This window comes from Magnolia sinica, chromosome 17 (genome assembly GCF_029962835.1).
Source record: "Magnolia sinica isolate HGM2019 chromosome 17, MsV1, whole genome shotgun sequence".
Taxonomy (NCBI): Eukaryota; Viridiplantae; Streptophyta; class Magnoliopsida; order Magnoliales; family Magnoliaceae; genus Magnolia; species Magnolia sinica.
In genome coordinates, this window is record NC_080589.1 from 30,008,180 (window position 1) to 30,019,692 (window position 11,513).

An 11,513-nucleotide genomic window follows, 5' to 3' on the forward strand; every position below is an offset into this window, starting at 1 on the left:
GCCGAGAAAAACACAGTAGCCAGTGGTAGATCTTCGTGTGAGAGCGCAACCAGCCCAATCAGCATCCGAATAAGCACGAAGGTCCAGAGTCGCCGTGGAGGAGAAGAACAGTGATCGATCTAGAGTTCCACGTAGGTACCGTATGATGCGTAACACCGCAGTCATATGAAGAGTCCGAGGAGCAGAAACAAACTGACTGACGACTTGGACAGCGTAGGCAATATCAGGGCGAGTCATAGTTAAGTAAACCAGACTCCCAACCAAACGACGGTATAAGTCGGGCTGTGCAAGTAGATCACCATCGTCGCGGCCATAATGAATGTTAAGTTCTAAGGGAGTCTGAACTGTTTTCTGATCTGTCAATGATGCCAAAGCGAGAAGATCCTTGGCATATTTACGCTGGCTGACCAGGATCCCACGTTTAGAACGTGAAATTTCAAGCCCAAGAAAGTATGTGAGATGGCCAAGGTCTTTCATCTTGAAGGAGGATTGCAGAACTTCCTTTAAAGCCGAGATGCCAGTAGTATCGCTACCAGTCAGTAGGAGGTCGTCAACATAGACCAGAACAATGACAATTCCGTGAGCAGTGATGCGCAAAAATAAGGATGGGTCATAACCACTTTGAGTAAAGCCAGCACCCGTAACAACATCGTGAAAGCGTTGGAACCATGCCCGAGGTGCCTGTTTGAGGCCGTACAGGGCTTTCTTTAGGCGACATACCTTATTGTCAGGGATTAAGGAGCCAGGAGGAGGTTTCAAATACACGGTTTCTTGAAGATCTCCATGAAGAAAGGCATTTTTCACATCCATCTGAGCGAGTGGCCATGAGCGAACAGAAGATATAGCCAGAAGAGTACGAACAGTTTTCATCTTGGCCACGGGAGCGAAAGTCTCATCATAATCAATTCCGTATTCCTGTTTGTATCCTTGAGTGACAAGTCGAGCCTTGTATCGATCCAATGATCCATCAGACTTGAGTTTGACCGAATAAATCCATTTGCTACCAATTAGCTGTTGGTCAGCAGGTCGAGTGACAATGTCCCACGTATGATTATCTTCCAATGCTGCAAGTTCTTCTGCCATAGCCTTCTTCCAACAATCATGAGTGGCTGCCTGAGAGTATGAAGTAGGAATAGAAACGGTATCCAGAGTAGCATTCATGGCAGACATAGAGCATATCAACCGATCAGACGCTCAATGTTCACGAGCGGAACGACGGATCGAGGTAAGTTCGGGATCAGCAACGGGTACAGTAGGTTCGGGTTGAGTAATAGGTGGTGGATCTGTACGTGGTCGACGTGAGTAAACCTACAACGGACGAGGGAGAGTACTTGAGGCAAACGGAATTTCTGGAAAGGCAGTTATGTCAAAGGAAATATCAATCTACACAGCAGATTTACAGCTTTACAGATTTACAGATTTACAGCTTTACAGATTTACAGATTTACAGATTTACAGCTTTGCAGATTTACAGCTAATATCTACAGCAGATTTACAGCTAATATCTACAGCTTTGACTGATATGACAGTTATACAGATTTATTCCTTCCTTAATTAGGATATATTAGCTGTACAGTATATTTAGATAGATGTATATATGGTAGGGGCTGAAGATCAGCTTGTATTTCTTCCCTAAATAGCTTGTAATCTACCTATATAATGGGCAATTGTCAATGAAGAAAGGCAGACTTTTTCAAAAGGACTCTAAACTGTCATGGTATCAGAGCTATAGCTCTAAATTTCCATTTGTCTCGTGCTCTCAAGTTTCTTAGTCTCGGTTATTCTTGTTCTAGTTCTGTTGACCTCATGTCTTCCGATAAGTCTGATGTTTCTTTGATTCGTTTCAATGGCAAGAACTACTCTGCTTGGGCGTTTCATTTCAGGATTTTCGTCAAAGGTAAGGAGCTGTGGGGACATGTTGATGGCAGTAACCTAGCTTCTGACAAAGACAAAGACAAAGACCAACACGCCAAGTGGGAAGTCAAGGATGCACAAGTTATGGCATGGATTTTGGGATCCGTTGAACCCAACATCATCTTGAACCTTCGATCTTCTCAAACTGCAGCTCAGATGTGGACATACCTGAAGAAGGTCTACAGTCAACAAAACACTGCTCGTCGTTTCCAGCTTGAACATGAATTGGCCACTCTCCAACAGGATAGTCTTTCTATCTCTGATTTTTACTCTAGATTCACTAATCTTTGGGCTGAATACACTGATATAGTTTATGCTGACTTACCATCCGAAGGTCTTAGTTCTGTTCAATCTGTCCATGAAACTACTCAGAGGGATCAATTTCTAATGAAACTAAGGTCTGAATTTGAAGGCACCAGATCCAATCTTATGAACCGAGAATCTGTCCCCTCCTTGGATACATGCCTAAATGATCTTCTTCGCGAGGAACAGCGCCTTCTCACTCAAACCACCATGGAACAACGACGATCTACATCTGTTCCTGTAGCCTATGCAGCACAAGGCAAGCCACGAAGCAGGGATATGAGCACTGTTCAGTGCTTCTGTTGCAAGGGATTTGGTCATTATGCTGCAAACTGTCCCCGAAAATTCTGCAACTATTGCAAAAAGGATGGCCATATCATCAAGGAATGCCCAACTCGACCCCCCAAGAAATCGGAGACAGCATATACTGTCTCAGTTGGCTCTTCTAGTGCGGGTTGTTTGGTGAATACAACACAAAGTGCTCCTGCTCCTGCTCCCGTTTCAGTCCAACCCGTGACCCCTGACATGATTCAACAAATGATCATTTCGGCATTTTCAGCTTTAAGACTCTCAGGTAAACCCTTCACTACATCATCTCCTTGGTACTTTGATTCCGGGGCTTCCCATCATATGACAAACAATGCTGCTTCTCTTACCAATGTAAACAAATATTTTGGAAATCTCAAAATTCATACTGCTGATGGCAATCATTTACCTATCACGGCCACTGGTGATGTTTCCTCCTCTCTCACTGATGTCTTCGTATCTCCCGGTCTTACCACCAATCTTGTGTCTGTCGGTCAGTTAGTTGATAATGATTGTAAAGTAGAGTTTTCTAAATCTGGTTGTGTTGTGCAGGATCAACAGTCAGGGCGGATGATCGCGAGGGGGCCTAAAGTGGGACGTCTTTTTCCTCTTCAATTTTCTTTGTCTTCTTTTTCTTTGCCTTTTGTCGCTTGTAATTCTGCTCATGTTGATTACCGAGCGTGGCATAAACGTCTCGGACATCCAAACTCTAATGTACTTCATGCTTTATTGAAATCTGGTTTTCTTGGGAATAATGAAACACTATCTCTTAGTGTACGTCTCGGACATCCAAACTCCACTGCTGTCCATCTCATTAACAGATTGCCTTCTCCCACATTGAACCATGACTCACCTTTCACCAGGTTATTTGGTCACCCTCCAACTTATTCTAACCTTCGTACCTTTGGTTGTGTCTGTTATGTTCATCTTCCTGCACATGAACGCACAAAACTTACGGCTCAGTCAATTAAATGTGCTTTTCTAGGATATTCAGTACAGCAGAAAGGTTTTCTTTGCTATGATCCAAATCTGTGTCGCATTCGAGTTTCTAGAAATGTGATTTTTTTCGAAAATCAATATTTCTTTTCTACCCATCAGGATCATGTTTCTCCTTCATTTTCTGTTTTGCCTATGTTTCCTAACTCTCTTGCAGATCCAGTCCCTTCTAAACCTCTCCTAGTGTATCGACGACGCTCCACCGCCACTTCCCACCAACCTTCAGCACCTCCTGAGCCCCCTCAAGCTTTTTCCCCAACTGCTGCTCCTGTTTCAGCACCTGCACCTCCCTCTCTCCGACTCAGTACTCGGGTTCGTAGACCCCCAGATAGGTTTGGTTTCTCTTCTCCTTCATCCTTCACAGCCACTTTGTCGTCTATTTCTCTTCCTTCATCTTATAAACAGGCAATGGAGCATGAGTGTTGGCGAAAAGCAATTGAAACCGAACTTCTCGCACTTGAAGAAAACCAAACATGGGATGTTGTTCCATGTCCCTCCTCCGTGAAACCCCTTGGCAGTAAGTTCGTGTTTTCTATCAAGCTTAATTCCGATGGGTCCATAGATCGTTACAAAGCTCGGTTAGTGGCACTTGGCAACAAACAAGAATATGGTCTCGACTATGATGAGACCTTTGCACCGGTCGCCAAAATGACCACTGTCCGAACTATACTCGCTCTTGCTGCATCCCAATCCTGGCCCTTACATCAAATGGATGTTAAGAACGCATTTCTCCACGGTGATCTCAAGGAAGACGTTTACTTGAAACTTCCCTCTGGTATGCCCACTTCCTCACCTACTGATGTTTGCAAACTGAAACGTTCTTTGTATGGTTTGAAGCAGGCACCAAGAGTATGGTTTGAGAAGTTTCGATCCACTTTGCTTAGTTTTTCTTTCACTCAAAGTCAGTATGACTCCTCTCTTTTTCTACAAAGGACATCCACAGGTATCGTCGTCCTCCTTGTTTATGTGGACGATATCGTCATCACTGGCTCTGACTTGGAGGCAATCTCTGCGGTTCAGACTTTGTTGAATTCTACATTTCACATGAAAGATCTTGGCCAGCTCACCTATTTCTTGGGTTTAGAGGTGCATCATCAGCCGCACGGTCTCCTCTTGCATCAACACAAGTATAGTCAAGATCTGGTTCAGCTAGCCGGTCTCACCAACGCTACTTCGGTTGACACCCCCATGGAACTTAATGTGAAATATCGACGTGACGAAGGGGAGCTTCTTGAGGATCCTACTACCTATCGGAAGTTGGTTGGTAGTCTTATCTATCTAACCATTACCCGACCAGACATCTCTTATGCTGTTCATACCGTCAGCAAATTCATGCAAGCACCGAGGCATCTCCATCTATCTGCAGTCCGCCGCATCATTCGCTACATTCTTGGGACATCTACTCGTGGCTTATTCTTCCCTTCCGGTTCTTCACTTCAGCTACAAGCCTATAGTGACGCTGACTGGGCTGGCTGCCCAGACACCAGGAAATCTACTACCGGCTGGTGTATGTTTCTTGGTGATGCCCTTATCTCTTGGAAATGCAAGAAGCAGGACCACGTCTCCAAATCATCTACTGAGGCCGAGTACCGAGCCATGTCTGCAGCATGCTCCGAGATCATTTGGCTGCGTGGTCTCCTCACAGAGCTCAGTTTCATTCCCGTACATCCTACTCCACTCCATGCTGACAACACTAGTGCCATCCAAATTGCCGCAAACCCAGTCTATCACGAACGCACCAAGCACATCGAGGTTGACTGTCACTCAATCAGGGAAGCCTATGATCATCAAGTCATCACTCTTCCCCATATCTCCACAACTTTGCAGATCGCCGATATCTTCACAAAATCCATGCCTCGTCAGCGCCATCATTTTCTCGTTAGCAAATTGATGCTTGTCGATTTACCAGCATCAATTTGAGGGGGGATGTCAAAGGAAATATCAATCTACACAGCAGATTTACAGCTTTACAGATTTACAGATTTACAGCTTTACAGATTTACAGATTTACAGATTTACAGCAGATTTACAGCTAATATCTACAGCAGATTTACAGCTAATATCTACAGCTTTGACTGATATGACAGTTATACAGATTTATTCCTTCCTTAATTAGGATATATTAGCTGTACAGTATATTTAGATAGATGTATATATGGTAGGGGCTGAAGATCAGCTTGTATTTCTTCCCTAAATAGCTTGTAATCTACCTATATAATGGGCAATTGTCAATGAAGAAAGGCAGACTTTTTCAAAAGGACTCTAAACTGTCAAGTTAGACCAGGAGAGTTTGGAGTGTGCGGAGGAGAAAGAGATGAATGAAAAGCAATGTGCTCAAGAAAAACAACATGTCGTGAAACCCGAACACGATGAGAAACCAGATCATAACATCGAAAACCCTTCTGAGTTTCCCCAAATCCCAAGTACATACATTTGACTGATTTTGGAGATAGTTTGTTACATTCACGTGAAGCCAGGTGAACATAACAGATACAACCAAAAACACGAAATGTGGAATATGCAGGAGGTAAGCCAGTGAGAACAGAGTAAGGAGATTTACTGTTCAGAACTTTGGTTGGCATCCGGTTAATCAAGTAGACGGAATGTAACATTGCTTCAGCCCAGAAAGAACGAGGAACACTCATAGCTGTCATCAGGGTGTTGGCAGTTTCAACAATATGACGATTTTTTCTTTCAGCCACCCCGTTCTGTTGTGGAGTATCAGAACAGGTGGTTTGATGAATAATTCCATGCCCTTGAAGAAATGTACGAAAATCAGTTGAGAGATATTCCCCCCGAGTCAGAGCGGAAGTTTGAACTAAAACCCGAAATTGAGTCTCCACCATAGAGTGAAATAACTTGAATTTTCAAAAACCTGTGACTTCGATTGCAGAAAGTAAATCCAAGTGTAACGTGTGAAATCATCAATGAATATAACATAGTATCGTAACCCAGAGAGAGACATAATTGGTGAAGGACCCCAGACATCCGTATGCACAAGTTCAAACATAGAAGATGATTTTGTAGTACTTAGGGAAAATGGAACACACTTACTTTTTGAAAGACAACAGGAAAAACAAGAATAATCCAAATCATTTTTATTAAGAGAAATATTCCCTAACATGCCAGACGAAATTAACTGAAGTAACCGATCGGAATGTGGATGACCCAGGCGAAAGTGTCATAGTTTCCACAATTTATTTGCCGAAGAAATATCTGATGAAGAAGGAGAAAAGAAACAACAAGCCGGAGTGACGAATGGATCAAAATCCAACACGTACAGATGACCATGCCGCTTACCCCTCCCAAGTACCTTCCCCGTCGCCAGATCCTGCACAAAACAACAGTTGGGAAGAAATATGACTAAGCAGTTATTTGATGTGAGTTGACCAACTGAAATTAAATTGGAGGAGAGGTTAGGGACATGAAACACATCACGAAGGGTGAACTGGCGATGAGCAGATGGAGAGAAAGTCAATGATCCAATAGACTGAATAAGTAGTCTAGTGTCATCCGCAGTAGAAATAGCCTGATTGCCGGTGTAGGGACGAATGTCACGAAGATGAGATACAGCACTGGTCATATGATTGGAAGCACCCGAATCGAAGAACCATGTAGAAGATGGGGATATACCTGACATACCGGCCGCAGAAAGGGCCTGAACGATTTGCTGGAGCATCGCAGGAGTCAACGGAGATGAAAGACCTTCAGCAGAAACAGTAGATGTAAAATCAGTAACAGTCGGCTCGGAAGAAATAGTGGCAGCAGTAGCAGAAAGAGCACGGCCACGACCACGACCACCACGTCCACGGACGGAAGAAGATGCATATGCACGTGTACGGCAGTCTTGAATACCATGACCAGTTCGTCGACAATAAGCGCACCATTCTTTGCATTGAGCGACAACATGACTCACCTTGTTGCAGCCGCGACAGGTTAAAAGAGAGGAGCCATGTGTTGGTGTAGTGGTAGACACAGCAAGCACCATATCAGATGATCCCGAAGTCGAGGAAGGAAGTGATAGAACTTTTAATCGTTGTTCCTCAGCCAATAGATCATTAATAACCGAATTTAATGAAGGAGTAGAGCTACGGTTCAAGAGAGCAGCTCGACAATGCTCGAATTCCGGACGCAGTTTCATAAGAAATTGGCGAACTTGCGCACTCTCGCGCATAGTTTGGAAAATCCTAAAGTCATTAGGAAATATTGGATCCATCAAGGCCATCTCAGTCCAAATTGTGACAATTTTAGAATAAAATGATTGAATACTGTCGTCACCCTGAGTAAGGTTAACGAGATCCTGTTCCAGATGATATGACCGGGCCGCATTACTTTGTTGATAAATTGTCTGAAGATGCTCCCACATTGCCTTAGCCGTGCGATGAGGTGTGAGGCCAACAACAATGGACCGATCGACCGAATCGAGAATCCAGGTAATAATCCGTCCATTGTTCATTTCCCAATCAGCCAATTTATCGGCATTCGTGGAAGTGGGAATAGTAACAGATCCATCAATTAGTCCCCACAAACCACGACCCTTCAGGAAGTTCTGAAAATGGATGGCCCATAGTGAATAGTTGGTACCATCAAAACTACACCTTGGGGCCTCTGTACGTGATGAGTTCTTGTCCATTGATCGGAATTAATATAAAGCATGCAAAGAGTTGCAGCAGAAGAATGTTTTAGGTGTACCGTACAACAGGAGATACCCAACGGGTAGCAGTATCTGGATCTTGGCGGAATAGGAACAGCAACAGGACCTCTGGATCTGGAAAATGTAGATCCGGCGACGCAGCAGCAACAGCAACAGATCTGAATGGGAGCAACAACAACAGATTGTCAACAGATCTGGATGGGAGCAATAGATCTGGATGAGGTTGCTGGAACTCGAAGAGAACGAGCAATAGAGGTGACCGGGCGACATTGGACGAGCAGAGGGGCGAATGTAAACCGAGAGGAGCTGAAAGCTTTTGTGTATTTGAGACAACCCAAAGGGGTTGAATATATAGAGATTACAGCATCTATACAAGGAAAGAAATAAAATCAAAATCATCTACCTATGGAAAACCAACTATATAAGGTATGCTAGCTATACAAGGTATATTTCAGTCTGTCTAACACCTTCTACCCTGGCACCGCTATTTATTTGATCATGCTTTGGACCAAGGTATCAAAAAGGTAATGGTGGCTGTAATAGCCAGCCTTATGGCTGTTAAATATGGGCCATACAGTCAAATATTTTTCAAAAGAAGAAAATTTTCTCAGCCTGTTATGGGCCCATAACCAGCCGTTACCGGCCAGTTGTATTAGCCATTTTATTCAGAAAGGGCATTGCAACTTTACCACGTAGTGGGTCCCACTGTTACCATTACAGAATAGCCATTATTTAACTGTTTTTAATACCATGCTTAGGATTCGCGCTCCTGATCTCGCTTCAAGCTGTTTATCCTTGCTAACATTTTAAAACAGACACTTCCCTGGTCCCACATCTGAATTTCCTGCCGCTTCTGTTGCTCCATGTAATTATAGGCCAACAGTTGAATGCTTAGCATCCGATTATCAATTTAACCGATTATAAATAATGGGCAGTGAAGAGTGGGTTTGGCCTAATAGATGGTCCATATTGATGATTGTACTATTCGCCATGTATAAATCTATCACTTAAAGCTGGTGTTCAACCCTGTGTATTTAAGTGTTCCTCTTTATTTATATACGTCAAAAACTTTTTTAGCCTTTGTTCTTATTTATTCTTGTTTATCACATTCTGCCACTATATATTCTGTCGTTCACCACTTATACTTGGTTTTAATGTTTAGTGAGTTTCTGTTTTTCTTTTCTTGTTTCATGTAAATCAAGTGTGATTTTTAAAGGAAGAAGCTCACAATCCTTTGATTCATGTAGACCAGAAGTAGCACATCTAGTGATTGGACTCTCCTTGTTTTGTCATTAACAGATAAAATTCATTGTTGATGGCCATTGGAGGATCGATCCACAGAGGGAGTTTGTTACCAAGGGCCACATACAAAACAACGTTCTCAGAGTTGACAGATGATATCTTGATGCACTTGAAGATTCCCCCACTGAGACAACCAATCCTAATCCTATTGCACAACAACAAAAAAATGGGTCGTTGACTAGAAGTCCGATCTGGGCCTGCGTATGGGGTGTCTATATAGCTTGTCATGAGTTTCTTGCTGTTAAACGAATTACCCATGATAAGGCACATGAGATGTCTGCCTGGCTTGTAACCAGTTTCATTTTCTAAGCTGCTGCTTCTTCGTCTTGTTGGTTTCTAAATCTTCTGGTTGTTGGTGGTGACATATTCATCATACTGCAGTTTGTCATTTAGCACATCATACTGCATAGCTCCTGCAGAATGTGGACAGGCTCCAATGAAGTTCTCAGGCCACATCATGAAGCACCTAGTCATCATGTAAACACCAAACATTTATTGTAGGATACCCCTGGTACCATTTAAAATGTTTTGGCGCTGTAAAAAGAAAATTTTGTTTCAAAGTACTCATCCATTTCCCTATTGATCCTCTAGATGGGAAATTTTCTGTAATTCACTTGAAAGGATTTGCTGGTGGTCAGATCGGCTGCTGGTTAAATGGCTTTGTCAATTGTCATCTTACTTCTAGAACTCTACTCGAAATTGGGCTGAGTCAACTTGATGGGATTTCAAGCCAAGTTGCTGTGGAACTCGATTTGAATGTTTGTCAGTTTCAACACAATGGGGCTTGTTGATTCAACTCATTGACTCAGTAGACTCGTCATATCCAGAACTAAGGGGCCATGTTTTGAACCTGCAACCCATTAAGGAGAGAAGGGTCTTTAATGAGTGCTCCACAAGCCATGGATGTGTTTGCTTAGCAAATTTATATGTTTTACTTACATGTACATATTTTAAACATTTATTCCCTTACATGTTATTAATTTATTTAATATTGAGTTTGAGAAAAGTACAGACTCATCTATCCCATGGGCATCTGATTTTGGTGGTGAGTTGCCTCAGGTGATTCCGTGGCTCTTTTTCTTTTTCTTTTTCTTTTTTTCTTTTTTGATGAAACTGTTCCATGAACAGTGGCGAGGTAGTTTGGTAGGCAATTTGCTAGTATGGATAAGAAAGTGCTCCTCTCTAAATGGTTTTTGCGAAAGCTTCTACTTGTCAAGGTGGATTTATTGTTTGATAAGTCTTTAATGGCTGTAGCCTACCTGGAGACTGCTTTCTCTCTCATTGCTCTCATTCATATTCTCGTTTGGACCTACAGAGTATCAGTTAATGTAAATTTTTCTAATAGACAGCCCAAATGATGATCCTACAGGATTTGACGGTCTATACAATCTTGGAACCTTAGTCTAAAGCCGGAGATAGACAATCTTTATCCATTGGTCTATCTAACCTCTATGAGAGTAGAGAAAATCTTGTCACCCCTCCAATTCTACTGTCAAGATGGTCATCGGATCCAATTAACGACTTAAATGATCTAAGGGTAAACTAGATGGACAAAATAATAGAAAAAGTTTTCCTATTTTTCTTTACGAGGGAGTGTCGTTTTTGGGATGCATTTTAGGAGGGAACATCTCCCTTTTTTATAAAGGGAAAAAATAAGAAATATGGGAAGTGTTTGGATGAGGTAGGGCTTATACCAATCTCTTTCTTGTATTCCTTCCTCTTTCAAATTTGAATTTTAAATGTAGATGAGAAATAACAGTCTTAAATGAGGAAAGCCAAAGAAAAATGTGCTGGATTTATTTGCTAGTGGTTGCCTACAAGTGAGCCTTATGAGTTCATATTTAACCTCTCATACTCAAACGCATTGTGGAATGAAGCACAATAAGGATTGTCCATCTAGCTCGTCTCATAATATAAAAGATAATTTTTAAAAATGATTATAAGAATAAGAAGCATGAAATCAATTGAAATAGCATCGTTGTCTTCTTATAGATGTTTGAGTACTCGGTGACTGTCTAGCACTCGATAACTCAAGCTT

The 11,513-nt window shown here is 42.3% G+C and overlaps 1 protein-coding gene across 6 annotated transcripts in view; it reads left to right on the plus strand.

The window, feature by feature from the left end:
• Positions 1-10,496, plus strand: part of LOC131230689 (protein PTST homolog 3, chloroplastic) — a 154,946-nt gene extending 144,450 nt beyond the window's left edge. For 5 of the 6 annotated variants that reach the window (XM_058226607.1, XM_058226610.1, XM_058226608.1 and 2 more), the window contains one exon: positions 9,473-10,496. In XM_058226607.1, coding sequence (XP_058082590.1) covers positions 9,473-9,476 — 4 coding nt within the window. In that variant the 3' untranslated portion in view covers positions 9,477-10,496. The remainder of the gene's footprint in view (positions 1-9,472) is intronic. The other variant, XM_058226605.1, reaches the window with a different exon arrangement.
• The last annotated feature ends 1,017 nt before the right edge of the window (positions 10,497-11,513 follow it).